The 17,833-nt window shown below is 37.1% G+C and overlaps 2 protein-coding genes across 2 annotated transcripts in view; one reads left to right on the top strand and one right to left on the bottom strand.

The window, feature by feature from the left end:
• Positions 1 to 17,833, top strand: part of LOC134749961 (bromodomain-containing protein 4-like) — a 107,441-nt gene that overhangs the window by 8,904 nt on the left and 80,704 nt on the right. The window lies entirely within an intron of this gene.
• Positions 2,808 to 6,026, bottom strand: LOC134750314 (uncharacterized). Its single transcript, XM_063685477.1, has 4 exons — positions 5,747 to 6,026; positions 4,437 to 4,574; positions 4,133 to 4,353; positions 2,808 to 2,900 (listed from the first exon to the last, which is right to left on the bottom strand). Exons 1-4 carry the CDS (start codon positions 5,874 to 5,876, stop codon positions 2,808 to 2,810), a joined length of 582 nt encoding a protein of 193 aa, XP_063541547.1. The 5' UTR covers positions 5,877 to 6,026.

The raw sequence follows: 17,833 nt of genomic DNA, 5'->3' as shown, positions 1-17,833 counted from the left end.
TGTGTTGACTTTCATGTGTTGTTTACACTACGATTCATAAGAAAATTTGTGCAGTGGTTCATAGGTGTTAGTAATCTTGGCTGTAAGTATAAGTAATGTAGGGTTTAAGATCACTTAATTAATAACGTGTCAAGAAATTTAATTATGTGTATTTTTATATATAATTAGCATAAGTAGTATTATTAGATTAATTAGGTTAACTAGAATATATATTAGCTCAGGGTAAAATTTGGTTATATTTTGTTTCGAGTTGATGTTAATAGTGAGTGTGATAGTAACTTTAGTATAGTAACATAACTTAGTATAAGGGTATATAACTAAGTATAAGGCGAAAACAAGATACACTAGCTGATTCAATCTTACAAATTTTACAATATAATATTTTACGCCATTTATTCATTTTTTTATTCGACCCGATAATGCTCGATAGCAACGCAAAGGGCCCACATTGTATAGTGATTACGGTGTATCTGGGTTCTTTTTGCCGCCTTGCCCCGACTCGTAACCCATATTTTACTTGTTTAACCACATTTTAAGTTCGACACGCTGTAACAATCGGTATGATCAACACGTGCAATATGTTCACTTGGATTACTTGGATAGTTATAGATACAGTGATAATATGTGCTAGTGTGTGTTCTTCTTCAAATATTGTTGATTTATATTAATTTACTTTCTCTCATTTAATTTGGTGAAATTAATTAAATTAAATGTCATGTAAAATAAAAACAATATATATATAACTAAATAAGCCTACCCATTTCCTAATAAATAAAATCTTACATTTAAGACTTATATCTATAACCTATTTACTAATCGACTGAAGTACTGACATGTACTGAAGTAGGTCCATTTCCGCCACCGAGGGAAGACGATATTTTCATTGATATAGTAAATCTGAACCGTATTTCTGCATGGAATAGAGTCTACATAGCTCGCACATTTGCACGAGAAGAACCACTCTATGCAGCAATACGGTTGCAAAATGCCCCAATTGGTCAAGATTGATGCTAGTAGTATTCGCTCATTTTGGAGTTTTAGCGAAGGAAATGGTGGTGACACAAATAACGTAACGTTTACATTTATTAAGTCATCTACGGCCTGCTTATATTTAAGTAGGTATATTATTTAAGTTGTTTTTGTTAAGTATTATTGTTAATATTAGTCTAGTTTATATTATTCTTGTATATAATAAATGTATAAAAATAAATACTTTGTATTTTTTTGTTGGACCAAATTACGTAAGAAAGTAACTCATGTATTTGATAATAAGTGTTATAAAATAAATATTAAAACTAAAACTAACTACAATTATAATAACTAAAGCTAAAAATTCAAAATACCTAACAAAAATTTGTGCCCTTGGTAGGGTGCCCATCACGCAGGCAGCGTTCCCGCGCTGGATTGCTATGATTTTACCATTTTTTGCTAGAACTAAATATTGATTATTTGATCAGCAAAGTAAAAAACGATATAAGACTTGCATCGTATAAAATTTCAGTAATCGAACTATTTGAGTACTTATGAACAGACGGGGTATAGTTAAAAAAATAGTCGCGGCTAATACTCGCGGCATTTTAGTTTGGTGTGAATCTATTGTCTCATATTTTTCTTTGACAGCATGCCGGCACTATAACTTGCCTAACATAGCAAACACCTGCAGAACAATTACGCCGTGCACCAATTACTGCTTGCCTGATGAATGCAGCCCGGACCTAATATTCGAAACCTAAGCAATAAACTAACCCAAATGGCAGTTTAATGCGTTCCAGATGCGTCTCTTTTTCTTAATAGTACGCAACAAAGTATTGCTGCGTAAATGCGAGCGCTTAGTTTTTTCTTTTGTCTCTCCTGAGTCCTTACTCCTTATCCTTAAACCTTGTCGGCTAGCTTTGAGATAGCTAATAACGTGAAATTTATCACAATACAATAGAATAAAAATAGTTTGCCGGGAGTAAAATAAAAATAGTCCATATAAAATGATTCAAATTTATTAATAACTTAAACATATACCTATCATGCAATACAGTAAATTAAAATAAATTAACCTATTCAAAAGTAAAATTAAGGTGTCGGCATGGTCGCTGTGACAACTGAAAATAAAAATTAATCGTTTAATGAAGATGATGGTGTGAACGTAGTAATAGGGTCCCGTTTTCACCCTTTGGCTACACAGGCTACACTACACGGTACACGGTAGCACGGCATTGAGGATCGGCCATAGATAAGTTTTCGAACGTAAAAAACTCAACACGGACCCCACCAGAATTATGCGGTTCTCATAAGATATTACATATTTGATATGAGAAACCACATATGTTTATCTTACCCTGTGTTCACATTCCTTCTTGACCATCTCTGTATGCTGGTTTGTATACAGGCTGGCTAAAAAATAAGTGCATTCCCGTTGCCAGGGAGGTTTTGGGATTATACTGAGCATCTTTTACTATGGGACCAACCCCGAAATCGCGAAAAAAATTTGACTGTTCCATACATTTTGGCTGGTCCATTTTTTATGGGAGGTATATATAATTTATAATATTATAATTTATAATATAATAATTTATCATATTTATATTTGATATGTTGCATCTTGAATAAATATCTGGGCATGCCATTTTCATATTTATATATGCCATACGGGGACCAACATATTTTGAGCTTTCTGTTCCAACAGTTGGTATACTAGTCTAGGGCTCAAAAATATTATGGTTCTCGCATAGACTGTTCAAACAAAGGGCTGTTTGTTCTTTGAACGAACCTAATATTCATATATGTATCAATATTCAACACTGGCTTACTATAATCTAATACTTAGTATAAGCCCATTGTTGTAGACTCTCAAAACGCAAAGGCAGTTGCTTGAGGACTTTGAGAGAGACAGGCAAGGCAGTGAGATGCTGTAAAGAGTAGGTAAATGTAACATTAGTAAATTAGGATAGTGACTTTCTAGTTTCAAAATGGTGATATTTATGGACGTAGAACGTGTTTTAGATAGGTATGATTATATTTTTATGTTAGATATTGGACTTATTTGGCCGTGGGACCTTACACATTTTGTTTTGAGGCGAGAGTGTTATTGTGGATTAGAAATCGAGCGACAAGGACAATTGGATCATTTTATTGTTGACATTAGTTTTGGAGTTAATGTTTTAATTTTAGTTGACCAACCGTACTTTTGGTGTAGTGTGTGTCGAAGGTGCATATACGACCACCAATTACCGGAGGAGTGCGAAGTGTGTGAAGAAAAAAGTAAGGGCTAAACTGCGTTTACCGGGTGCGTATATATATATTTAAATGTATGTATTTATTTATTGGACCAATAAACTATCCTACCTATTTCCTAATAAATAAAATCTTGCGTGTTCAGATCACGTCGGGGTCACCAATGTGGCAGTCGGGGTTTGGTAATGTGTTGGGATTGTTAGAAATAAAAGTCCATACGCGGTAACAATAATTAATCTATATTAAAAACTAAAAACTAAACTTACACAAATAACACAAACAAATTACACTTACACAAGTCGCATTTAACACTTATATCTAAAACCATAAGCCATTATAACAGATTGCCTACTGAACTAAAAATCATTACGGATCACTCGGTGTTTCATAGGGAATTGAAAATATTTTTATTGAGAGGTTGCTTTTACAAAGTGGATGAAATTTTTGATAATATTTAAGATTTAGGCTTATTATATTATGATTACACTAAGTTTTTAATAATTATAATTTTTTGAATAAATGTATGACTATAAGGTTATACTCATACATTTATTAAAAAAATATAATAATAAGTAGGCTTATTTACTAATTTAATACGTGATGGCCGCGGCTTCACGGCGGCGGCTGTCTGCAATAACAAAATATATAGGTTAACATTGATGCTATAGTAGTATTCGCTCATTTTGTAGTTTTAGCGAAGGAAGTGGTTATTTACGTTGCCAAATTTAAAGCATAGACCTTCACTCACTTTCGTTCGCTTCGGTCCAATTTTTTTGTCGAGATAGTTTTAGGAAATTATTTAAAATGGCGGAGTTGACACAAATGACGTAGGTGCCATTGGCATCTATTCTAAGACGCATAGAACCATTGCGGCTCGTTACAAAAACGATCGTGAATATCAACATACCCTAGTAGGGTTTCCTGCAAAGCATGCACCCTGGCGCCGCGCAGGGTAATGCTGCGGTCGGCGGCCGGGTGCGTCGGTCTTGACGCCCCGGAATAGCAACCGGCCGCGACCTGGTCCGCCCCGAGCCCGGCCTTGAGGGTCGAATACGGCGCGCAACCCCAACCGGGGTCGGTGGCGGGGTCGGCGGTATTGAAGCCGCCGAGGGTTCCATCTGAGGCCCTCTAACAAAAAGCGAAACAAAATGAAAATTTCAACGATAATGTCACGCAAGGGGAAACTAAGACTTAGTACTGAACGTTCTTACCTAAGGCAAAGGCGCAGGGGCATGCCGCACCCCCAGCATGTTTCAGCTGCCGGCGACGACGCCGGCTGCTCTGCTGCTTGTGCCTCTGCGCCCTCCGCCTCGTCCTCCGCACCCTCTCGCTGTCTTCGTGTCCTGAAGCTTCAAGCAAACATATCCCATTATGAATTTGTAAATTTACATAACTCGAATATGTATTATATAGTTACAGAACTTACCTAAGGCATTGAAAAATGTCTCTCAAAAAATCCATTATTTTATTTAGTTATATATGTTCGGTTCGGGCCTCGTCACTGAACTGAACAAGAGCATCGTAGAGATCGAGCTTACAGTTTACCAATTATCATTTTGTTTATTATATCATATTTCTCAAAGAGTTGTTTTGGGAACTCTCAACACCGCCGAATAACGAAATAGGAAACCCTTTAAGGTCCGCCACACCGCCATCTTAATACTTACAACAACATAAGGGTCAGCATAAATTATAATCAAACTAGCAGTTTCCCGCGACTCGTCTGCGTGGAATAACCCTTTAAAAGCTTCCAACTTTTCTGGGATAAAAACTATGCTATGTCCATTCCCGGGACTCCAACTATATACGAAATTTCAACTTAATCGGTTTAGCTAGCGCTAACGAGTGCGGCCGAGTCAAACAGACATTCAGTAAACAGAGTTATTACGTAACTTACTAATAAAACTTAAGCCTAAATAATGGGTTAAAGGCGCGGGCGCTGTATCCTAGAACTCATTATGGCTTGTTTAAAAAAAGCTTCCAAGTATGGTCGAACAATTATTTAACGGCCACCAGATGTGTATCTTTCTATCATAGAATGACTTTTACCTGACCCATAATTATTATTTGCAAACAGTTATTTTAGTCATGGTTATTTTTTTAACCAAGACACAAACAGATATGCTCTTCTTAATTATGCTATATTTTAAAGAAATAGTTATAATTATACGATTATTATATTTACCCATGATTATTTTAGTACAAAGTTCATTTTTTATTTTATTTTAAATGTTTATCAAGTCTGTTCTTAAAACTGTTCACAGAGGGAGCACTTATAACTGTCTTTATTACCTTAAACGTTAAACTTATTTATTACCGATCCTCAATACCGTGTAGCATTCATATACACTTTTTTTTAACATCATTTTCACAAGTAATTTTCCACCCATTGGAACCATATTAGCGGATTATCACAAACAAGAAGCATTTACTATTACAGTAATAATAAAATAACTAGGCAACATTAGAAAACAAATTGACTTAACTACAATAGGTAAGTAACTAATTATTTAAAACAAACCTCGTGTGCTCTTCCGATGCGTTATCTCCTTCCTGCTAGAGTCCTTCAGTCCACTTTCGCAAACAAAAAAAGGTCCTCGCGCCGTGATCATAATATTTTTTATAGCCATTGCTTCGTGTTTCAGAGTCATCTACAATAAATAAGTGATAAATATTAAGTAGTCTTTATAGTTAACATTATCGACTACCATCAGCATCACGTGTCGAATAATTTACTTACCATGAAATATCACAAATTCACAAGACAGCGGAGTATTAGTAATAGGGTCCCGTTTTTACCCTTTGGGTACGGAACCCTAAAAACGTGATTTTTTTGCGTAATGTTATGGAACCCATCGTCGGTTTTTATTGTAGTTTCGATGTTATTACTCACATATAAATGTAAAAGAAAATTGACATCTTTTACACGACTGCCCGAAAAAGGAGAAAATTGTAATCATGGCATGTCATACTAACATATAACATAAGTCAGTCCCTAGACTACAAGAAAAAATAGCTATTACAGAAAAGCGCGTTATTGTTATGCAAAAGAGAATTGTGGTAAACATTTCACTTATGTTGCAGAGGGAATTGATTTGTTAGCTGTTATCGACTGAACTTGAGAGTGCCAGAACTAAAGTGGCTAAAACTTAAATTTATTAACACTTCGAACAATCCAAAATATTTTAACATCGTCTCGACGTCATTTGGTCTTGTGAGATCTTACGTGAAACAGGAGACTTGTGTTTGTGTTCTAAAATGGAAAGAAAGTAAGTACTCATGGAATAATATTGTATTTAAAAATAAAGTTAAATCACCAATTTTGGATATTGATACCCTAGTGCCCATATGACTGTGCGGAAGTTCCGAAAAAAGTTAAGATTTCAGTGAAATGGTGATTACACTATAGTATGCTCACTGGTGCAAAGATATTTATTTTTCTACAAAATAAGTCACAATTGACCACTAGGGTATCGATATACGTAGTATTAATACCTTATCATTTGCACATATTAGGATTTAGACATAGTGATTTAGTTCTAATTAATGACGTGATATTGGAAGATCAAAATTAAGATAACAACTAACTGCCACTGTCAAATCTGTTCTAATTTTATTCTAGATCGGTTATATTTTTGGTCTCTATTTCTGAGCGCTCCCCAGCGCTTACACATTTCTGTTTGGCGTAATGGTTGACTGGGAGAGAATACGTTAAGGCATGCCTTTTGAACTCTTTTTGTGTGCATTGTGCAATAAAGTTTAAAATAAGTAATAAACTGTTTATTCTGTTTGCAGCGGAATTAATACGCCACCACCGTCATCGCCGGACGGTGTAACACCACCGCCGACACCGGAGGCGTCGACTTCGTCGGCGAGCGAACTGGACTCGCCGCCGAGGTCACCTACACTGCCGCCAACACCACCACCTGACCTTGTGGCGGCTGTTATATGGTGGCCACCGGCTCCTCTGCAGGAGCGGAGGCACAGCGCTCCTTTTTAATTTACTATGGGACCACAATTAAATAATAAAACAGTTCTATAGTAGTATTATTTCTAATTCTTTGTTGAACTTGTTCCTCCATTGTTGTTGCTCCATTATTTTTTTTTGAAATTTTCAACCTAACCAGTCAGTAAGATAAAAAGGTGGCTCGACAAAAGGCAAATTCACACCAGAGTTCTTTAGATTTAAATTTACAACGTTTGTTGTATGGGAGCCCCACTTAAATATTTATTTTATTCTGTTTTTAGGATTTGTTGTTATAGCGGCAACAGAAATACATCATCTGTGAAAATTACAACTGTCTAGCTATCACGGTTCATGAGATACAGCCTGGTGATAGATGGACAGACAGACGGACGGACAGCGGAGTCTTAGTAATAGGATCCCGTTTTTTATTACTGTTTGGGTAAGGAACCCTAACAATTGAATTTTTAATGAAATGTTTTATTTCATGTTTTATAGATGTTTGTAAAATTTGGTAAGTAATTACCTACAATTATCATGAGTGCTATAGAGAACTTGAAACGTCGAAATTGAATATTCCAATAATATTCAAATATGTAATACGGATAGTAATCCGTGACACAATCTATTTATTTATTAAATTTTATATTGAGGTATGGTGGCATATTAAAATGATGTAACAATCCTTTCCAGGGCCACCGTAAGATATCATGATATAAAGAAAAATAAAACCCATCGCGGCTCAAAGGATCGAAAGCCAGATGGGTAAAGCCGTCGAGATTGTTAATTTTTGTCTGAACCAAATCTTCCAGTTCGTTTTCATCGAATATGTAAGCACTACTGGCGTTGTTGTTAGTTGATTCTATAAAGCAATGCTTGTTTCCCCATTTCGCAAACTTAATAAAAGTTGGTGTTTCTATAACATTTTTGCATTTTCATCAAACCCTCCTAATTTTGGTTAAAAATGCCGTGGCCGTATTCTCCGAGTGCTTTTAAACTATCAATTATTTTCATATTTAAACATTTACAAAAATACGTTTAAAACGTTTGAAAGATTAGACACACTATCATTTTATTCAATTTGTAATACGCATTTGTAATACGTATTAATATATTTATAACATTTTGCTGTTATTCTTATTGGACCACTGTTTACATTCTGACAGAAAATCACAAAAAACTTCAAAAGAAATTCTAGTGGTCCGCCCCCAAATTTCATTGGTGGACAAAAGCTGACGAGCCTCGGGCAGATGTTCCCGCTTCAAACAAAATGCGCCTTTAAGGTGGTCGACTCTGGCTTTGGCCGATAGTACCTATTTTATTTTCTATTTGAGAGATTTTCGTTCACGAGGCAATAATTCTCGTCCGTCGATAAAGCTTCCCATACAAAAGTGGGGGCCCCACGCGGCCCACCGCTGGCCACGTGTGCCCACACGCAGCGACCTTGACGCGCGCCCAACGCTTGACAACGCGTTTTTACGCGCTCCTATTTGCTTAGGTCGATCGTCGAAGACAATTAATTTCAACATAAATAGTAGCGTTGCTTGTCAAAATACATATTTTATTTTTATCAGTACGGATATGATGGTGGCATTTATATCATCTGTCATGTCATGTAAAGCTTGCCCAGTAATATAAATCCCACCAAAAACATTTCATGTAAAGTGTTGCCAAGACTAAGCTTTTACACTAAAAAGCTATCAGATCCCGTAGTAGGTCCCAAGACTTACTCTGTAAGTCCTAACATTATTAGCTCTAACTGTATAAAGCCGTCTTGGTCAAACGTACAGTACGGCTTGGCCGTTTCGTTGCTGTCAAATGGACAAATTGGACAAGAGGGACAAATCCCTTAATGACACTCAGAATTTGAAAGACTTGTGTTGTGTTACTACTTTGTACAACAAGTCCACCGAGGGAGTGTTTATGTGACCAGAATAGCAAGACTCCTCACAAATAGCTTTTTAGCCTTCTAAGCTCTTCTAGCTTAATAACCCCTTGATCGAGCCTGCTCATAATTTTTTTTTTTTTTACTAGCCTAATTTAGTGTCTCACTGCTGGGCAAAGGCCTCCCCTCGTTTCCTCCACTCGACCCTGTCGTTTGTAGTGTCCCGCTAATCCGGATAAAATGCGTCCAAGTCGTCCCGCCATCTCCTTTTCGGCCTGCCTGCACCCCGGCCAGCACCATCTATGGTGTTCCGTGGGTCCCACTCGGTAACCATTTTGGCCCACCTTTCAGGGTGCATGCGGCAGACATGCCCAGCCCAGTCCCACTTAAGCTTAGCGGTCTGGACACCTACATCTACAACTCGAGTTCTGGAGCGCAGTTCCGTGTTTCTGATTCTATCAGTTCTGCGAACACCTAGTATACTGCGCTCCATCGCTCGCTGGCAAACCTTGAGTCTGGACTTTAACGCCTCAGTTAATGACCATGTTTGAGCACCGTAGGTTAGGATAGGCAGGATACACATGTCGATGAGTTTGCGCTTGAGACACAGGGGAAGGTCGCCCTTCAATAGCGCCTTCATGGACCAGAAGCTCTTCCAGGCGTTGTCAATACGTCTATTGACCTCTATGGTTTGCCTGTTTTCGAAGGAGGCTATCTGGCCCAAGTAAATGTACTCATCAACATACTGTATATCCTGCCCATCTACCGTGACCCTGTGTTTTGCTCCATTGGTCATCAACTGAGTTTTCGCTCTGTTCATTGTGAGTCCAACCTCAAGGCTCGCTGTGCTGAGATCTTGTAGCATGTGTTGTAGTTGAGATGCCGTGTGGGAGAAAAGGACGATGTCGTCGGCAAAACGCAGGTTAGTTAACCGTTTATTACCGACGACAATGCCCAATCCTTCCCACGAGACCGCCAGCTTTTTGAATATCTCCTCTAGGCAACTGGTAAACAGTTTAGGAGACAGCGGGTCGCCCTGTTTAACGCCTTTCTCTATTTTAAATATAGGACCAGGTGCGTGTAATTTAATGTTGGCTGTGCTGTTATTATAAATTGTTCCAACGAGTCCAACGTATGTCGGGTCTACACCCTGATTCTGCATGGCGGAAAATATAGCGGAGTGTTTGACGCTGTCGAATGCTTTGCTATAATCTACAAAACCAAGGTATAGAGCTCATAATTTAATGACTAAAATATAATGCCCTCAACTACAGGTTTACCCAATTTTATTAAAATTAGAACAAATTTACTAAAGTTATTGTCCATCAAACTATCCTCTGATAGTTCATCTTAAAGACATCGAAATGCCGGGACGTACCCCTAACCAGCCGCGTGTTCCAAGTTGAATGTAAGAACTTCGCTTCGCTCGGTCGTTCGAAAAACGACACGCCAGTATTACTCGTATCAACTCGTATGTAGTCTTATTTTATAGATAACGTAATACAGGGTGAGTATCTTATGGATAACAAATGTAAATAGCGAAATTAGAACCTTCTTAATTAACTGTCAATACCTATACATAACGTGACACTAATCCAGATTGTACCTTTAAGAAACACCTCACGTGCAAAGTTCAGTGACCCCCAATCGATAGCTAATGACGCAGCTGTAGTGCTAATAGAACAATACCTAACATTAGTAAATGGTGTAAACATGTGACTAAGGGGTATTATTATTATTTCCTCGCTTGTGTTTCAGTAAACAAGGTTATTTTCAACGTCTGGTTGGAAGCTGACATATTGTGAAGAGCCGTAAATTGAGAAATACATCGTATTTCATACCTAGTGTTATGTAGATCGTAAAGTATAGGTACACCATTCTTTCATGTATTTATTTAAGTATAATTAAATCACGTCTTCGTATAAATAGGTATCATGATATTCCACACACCCTAAATCTAGGCCCCCAAACCACAAACGTTTTTTCTACTCAATTAACCACGTTATCAACAAATTAAGCAAAACAGTCTGACTCACGTATGATTTGTGTGATGCAACATTATGCCGTTCGTGCAATACACGTGGAACGACCATACAAGTCATACAGCAATGTGTAAGTGACGTTGATATTAAACAGTTGATTCCTGTGTAGTTAACTATTGTGTTCTGAACATGATTGATTCAATTTGATTCTGACATCGGGTACTGCGCACATGAGTTTCCAAGGAATTAAAGATGTATTTTAGCTCTGATGAAAAAGGGTACAAGCTGCATATGGAACTTATACTCTTTTTCATCTAAGTTGCGAGAGACTTACCTCTTTTCACTAGAGCCAGTAGATGTTATATATTTTGTCACAAGTAAGACCAAATCTTAAAAAATCTATAGTACCCCTAGACTAGAAATACATTATCGACATACTAAATGAATGACATACTAGAAAGTAGAAATACATTATCGACATACTAAATGAATCTATAGTACCCTAGACTAGAAATACTAGAATAGATAGACATTATCGACATTGCTGCCATGCTGCCAATTTTACTAACTAAAGGCCGAGAAATACGGAATTGCTGTCCGGATGAGCGGCGCGAGGTCGTTTGGTATCACAAGGCTGTCAATTCCTATTCCGGCCGTTGTGATATTTAGTGTAAAGTACGACGTATAAGTCGTTTATCCAATATAATAATAATTAATTTTAATAATTAATTAATTATTTTTTTAATTGATTTTAATAATTTATTGTGAATTTTGATTTTATTAATTTAATTTATTGTAATTTTTTTAAATTGATTTAATTAATTTAGTATTTTAAATATTAACAATAGATTTTAATATTGTCTTCGGTTACCGCGATAGTTACTCTTGAAATAAAACTATGAAAACGGATTATATCGCGTATATTGAATTTATAATACATCTATTAAATCATTTATTAAATCTTCTCGGGTCCGTGGAGCCGGCGTAGTTTTTATCGCGTATATATATATCTTTACTTGAAAATAATTGTAGTGTATAACTAGCCTTATGAATCGATTTTGCATGTACAACCAGCCTTAAAGTTTGTAGTCTATGATTGTTCATTATTTTAGTATGTGGGTATTTTTGCACTTTGTAATTTTTCCTCAGTCACCCGTTGACCACGAACGCTGTAAAGGGTTCGAAACGTCGGGATGTATTATAAATTCAATATACGCGATATAATCCGTTTTCATAGTTTTATTTCAATAGATTTTAAGTCACCATGTAACTAACCCCAATGGATCCTAGTAATCTGAATAAAGAAATTATATTATTATTATAATTATTTTTATTTTATTTGTTAAAAAAACACTTGTCAGTGTTTTAACAAATTATATGTTTGTTTCAGGTAATACGAGTTTCCTCTGAGTCAGCGTTGTGGAAGTGCGCCGAAATCTGAAATGCGCCGGCGCCGGTGGAAAACAACAAGTATACTTACTTAAATAAAGAAGTGCCTGTCGTCTTTATAGTATTTAACGAAACTAATCTGGCTAGTTACCAGTCTGTCAGTAGAAAAAAACGTAAATGAAAACAAAGTGTGGGCTTTAATCCTTTCGGGCCCTCTTTTTAGGGTTCCGTACCCAAAGGGTAAAAACGGACCCTATTACTAAGACTCCGCTGTCCGTCTGTCCGTCCGTCTGTCCGTCTGTCTGTCTGTCACCAGGCTGTATCTCATGAACCGTGATAGCTAGACAGTTGAAATTTTCACAGATGATGTATTTCTGTTGCCGCTATAACAACAAATACTAAAAACAGAATAATATAATTGGCAATAGAGTCCAAATAAGTAAATAAATTGCTGCAGGGTAGATTGTTCGCGCACCGGCGGGCGAGCGCGGCGAATGGTTTGCCGCGCTCGCCCGTGGACTCTATTGTCTAGGTAATAGGTGACGACATTTTGAATAAATACTAATATCTCAGTTTTGCAATGGAATTCCGCTTGGTGCCCATAGAACCAAATGAATAACCTAATTCTCAAGTCTGTTGGTTTTTGGACCATTTTGACGCATAGTCCTCTCCTTTCTATAAAAATAAGACGATAATATTGGCACCCCTCACTGTTCTGTTCAAGTGCAAAGTTAGCTTAGACGGCCCCTAATTATACATAGTTATTATTGTTCATATGTATTTTTGCTTCCATATCTTTTAATTTTTCTTATAACTGGTCTGTCTGGTCAAAGGTCTTAGTAGCGCTCCGCTATCGCAAGCATATGTTTTGTTCGTTATGCGACATTTTTATCAGAATTCACAAACATTGACCCAAAGTCTTGAAGCTAACAGTACATTATCTTGTTCACATGTCGATAAGGATGCATGTTCTGTTCTGAGAAATATTGATAGAGTAACTGCCTAACTGCGCCATTAAATGAGGGCTAGCGTTTTTCTGCTCACCAGTTGGCGCCACTGTTGATGGTGGTCCAAAAAAACAGATCTCAAAACTCTTCTATGTTTATTTTTATAAAATCTATACGTTGTAATATACACAAAGGTATTTTAACGTCTAAATTTGTTGTTTTTTCAACCTGTTTAATTTTGCATATAGTTAAAGCTAGCTACACCATACACACTAGGGTACGCCTGCGCAGGTAAAGCTGGTTAGAAAACTGCGCAGTCGAATGCTACACACGCTACGTTTTACCTGTGCAGTTGGTAAAACTGCGCAGGCATACCCTAGTGTGTATGGCCAGCTTTAGTTGGCACTTTTAGACCTCCATCTACACTAGCGCCGCTAGCGGCGAAATTGAGCGCGATAGCCCTCATAACAACGTTATGCGTAATTTATTGTAATTAATTATAACTACTTTTTCCGTTACTTTACATTTACACGATCACTAGAAGGATAAATGAAAACTTAGTAGGTGCATTCCATGATAGTTCTAAAAAGCTAAGAAAATGATATTGGATCTGGTAATATTTCATGACTTTGCTAACAAATTGGCAGTATATTCTCGAGCTTTATGGATTTTATTGAATTAGCTGCCATCTGCCATACAAGGCAAAATCATTTCGTAAGGGACATTCTCATGAAATGCCCCAGTAAGAACAAAGAGAATTGATTGTAATAGAGAGGTAGTCTAAGAAAAAAAGGTGCCCCTTAGTTTGACATCCAAATCAGATGGTGCTATACTGAATGTCAAACGTCAACTTTTGGACTGCAAAATGTATGGAGCTGTACTGTACTGTCTCGTTTACTCAATCAATGTATCTTTGGTAAGAATAAAATAAAACATCTAAATAAATTTTAATATAAGCAGGTATAAAATTTAATGTAAGGATACAAGATATATACAGTGGTACTACGTAAACGAAATTAATAACTAGCTTAAATCTAAAATAGGCCCTTGAGGCATTGTACCAAGGATGCTGGCGGCATTTCCCCGCTGTATCGCAATGCTGATACGTTGTGCGAGAAAGCCGCCAGCTCTTCGGTCACCAGTTACGTCAACCAGACGCTTCGCGATTTCTGCAAACAACTTATGCGCGCTGGGACCCCATGGACCTAGAGTTTCAACTCCAAATGGAACGAAATGATACTCTCTAATTTTAATTGAAAGTAAGAATGTATTCATATCCGCTTACAAGTATAAACATTTATCTAAGCTTCCTTTAGATATCCTGGTCACGGCACCAAATTGTAAAGCTACTTACGAAACTGTTGAAAAATGTAGAACGTTTAGTTGAACACATCGTAAAAATAACCTAATATTATCGCGTATTCTTATCAAATCAATATAAAAGTAAGAACTGCAGAAAATAACGGTAAATTACCGACTACATCTGTCCTAACAACCTAAATAACTTGGTAGTAAGTAAAAAAAATGGTCGCTAAACGTATATTTCCATTACCTTTGTAACTTTGCAGAAGCGAAGAAAATGAAACAAAGATATATTAAACGAAAACCTTCAAAATAACATATCCATGTCCATAAAACCTTCTAACTCTAATTCCTTAACCGCATAGTAAAACACATTGTATAACTCATTGTCGCAAAACGTAACTTTCGACATATCGAATGACCTTCGAGCCGGCTGGCAACGCCGCGCGGTAGACATCCCAAGCGCTATACATAGCGCGTTTAGCACGATGACCCGCGCCGCCTGCCGTGACGCATCGCTCACCGAAATCAAAATGGCGGATGTTGTTCCAAGCGCATTTGAATTAAAACCTTATGCGCATGAATTAAGGTTTCGTATAGGTTGGATTAGGGTTGTTATTACTCGGTAATAGAGTGAGATAAGCTCGGGAAAGTGGTTGTATTTATTTTTGAACGGTACAGCGCAAGTGCAGTTCTGAGAAATTTTGTAACGCGTGGGGTATCTAGGCTGTTTTGATGCAGTATGACCTGGTAACAACTGCATACGGCATACTTTCTCGGTTTTTACGCTAATGAGGCCATGAATACGGGCTGACAGTTGCTCTGGCAATCTGACATACATTAACTGCGAATTGACGTCTGCCATCTTTGTGGCTACTTTAATCGCTGTATTGTGACCAAATAACGTAGCTAAAAGATGAATCGTGTTGTAGAATAGGTATTAAAACGTTCCTTGCCCCCTATTTATACATTTATCTTGTTTAGACTAGACCATTTTTTTGTGTTGCGCAGCAGTCTCTTATTAAATAATAGTACCGCAAACTAAATTCTCTCCAGTAATAAAAATAGAATATCGACTTTTGTATTTGAAATTTGAACTTAATTTCCTTGCATCTTTTTTTTTTATTTGACAGTGGCTATAAATGTTTTTGTGTTTCATTAATGTGACAGTCGCGAAATTGAATAATTAAGCTTTAAAATACTATAATTAGATATATAGGTTGTTTTCAAATATTGTTCCAAACTTTAACAATAATTATGTGATTCATCACACATCTAAAGTAATCTTGTAGACGCCACACATACAAACAGCTGAATAGTGTGATGCAAACTAAAAAAAATTAAAGGGTCTATCGCGAAGTAATTTGTTTACCGTTATTTCCCACAATGACATTTATATTCAAAATAAATATTTAGTTTGTGTTCAAAATGATAAAGTTTACAGTGTGGTGCAAGTGTGGGTGCAAGTACAGTCGCCAAAAATATCGGAACACGCACTCTAACGCGTTAACAATAGAGGCGTGTTCAGATATTTGTGAGCGCCTCGGCGCTCCGATATATCTGATGGCGACTGTACATACCTTACCTACCCTTGACAATGTCATTCAGTGTCAGTTCCATTTTCAACGCGATAACGGGTTGCGAATAAGAACGTTTCGTATGCACCGTTACCTAAAATGGCGCCCGAATTTCCTGCGCAGATTCCAACGGGATTTGGACATTTCGCATGAATTCGGGCCGATTTGAGAATAGTAATGGGCGTCTCATACAAATAAATAGACATTAGATTTTGGCAAATCATTTGCCAGTAAAAAAGCACAAAATTCTTGTATGGGAGAGGCGCCTACTTTTTTCCAGATGTCCTAGACTTGTTCTGATAACTATAGGTATACGTAGTAGCCACGAGAAATTGGGACATTATAAGTTTCATGTAGTCTCTTTCAGTTATATACTTATAAAAATATATTTATTAATTAAATGAAATTCCTTTCGATTCCAATGCAAAAGCATATTTTTTTTGAATTTGTGTATATTATTAAGTTCTGCCGAATGAACCGGAATAAGTGAATAATAAAAATCTTATTCTAGGAATTCTCACGCAATAGAAGCAAAAATGAATGAATACTTCTAGTGTGGGTCAAGTAGATAAGGTTCTGATGTTGATATGTCACGTTATTCCCCTGTAGATAGCGATGATTATCGCAAAAGTCAATGTCATTTGAAGTATACACGAGCCTCTTTGGTAGAGAAAGATAGTCTTATTGCAATTCCTATAAGAGGAAAGAGAAAATAGTGCCATGCTTTGTCCTTATAACCGACCGGGTGGCATCATAGGTAGGAGGCGATGGCGAAATACCGAAATTTATAAGAGTGAAAGAGAAAAAAAAACCTATGCTGCCCAAATTTTATATGACTATTCTTTCTCCTACCCCCGGTCGCTCGGTGGCGCGTCTACTTACTTACTTGAATATACTATGTCTTTGTCTATGATACAAGCCGATACAAAGATTTCCCTGCAATAACATACAGAGTGGCTCCCTTATAGTGTTCATTTATTAGGGTTCCGTACTCAAAGGGTAAAAACAGGACCCTATTACTAAGACTCCACTGTCCGTCTGTCTGTCACCAGGTCATCTCAGGGGTCACCAATTAGTTTCTTCAGGGGTCCGGTTCTTAAAATAAAATGACCATCGCGGTCCGTTTTTCCTTGAGTTTATTAAATAAGGAAAGAAATAAAATAGGCTGGCGGTCCGGATGCGGACCGCGATCCGCCATTTGGTGACCCCTGCTGTATCTCATGAACCGTGATATATAGACACTTGAAATGTTCACAGATGATGTATTTCTGTTGCCACTATAACAACAAATAAGTACTAAAAACAGAATAAAATAAATATTTAAGTGGGGCTCCTATACAAGTAACGTGGTTTTTTTGCGTAATGGTACGGAAACCTTCGTGCGCGAGTCCGACTTGCACTTGGCCGGTTTTAGCATGATCTAACTACAAGACAACATGATCATACATCAGGGTGCCCTCCCCGGTATTGTCAAAATTATAATTTTTGATACCTACAAGCTTTTATCACTGACAGTGTTATTATATAATAAGCACATTACGTAATTACTGTAAAACTTTTTA

Source organism: Cydia strobilella, chromosome 19, assembly GCF_947568885.1.
Source record: "Cydia strobilella chromosome 19, ilCydStro3.1, whole genome shotgun sequence".
Taxonomy (NCBI): Eukaryota; Metazoa; Arthropoda; class Insecta; order Lepidoptera; family Tortricidae; genus Cydia; species Cydia strobilella.
This window is presented reverse-complemented; position numbering and strand designations above follow the sequence as displayed.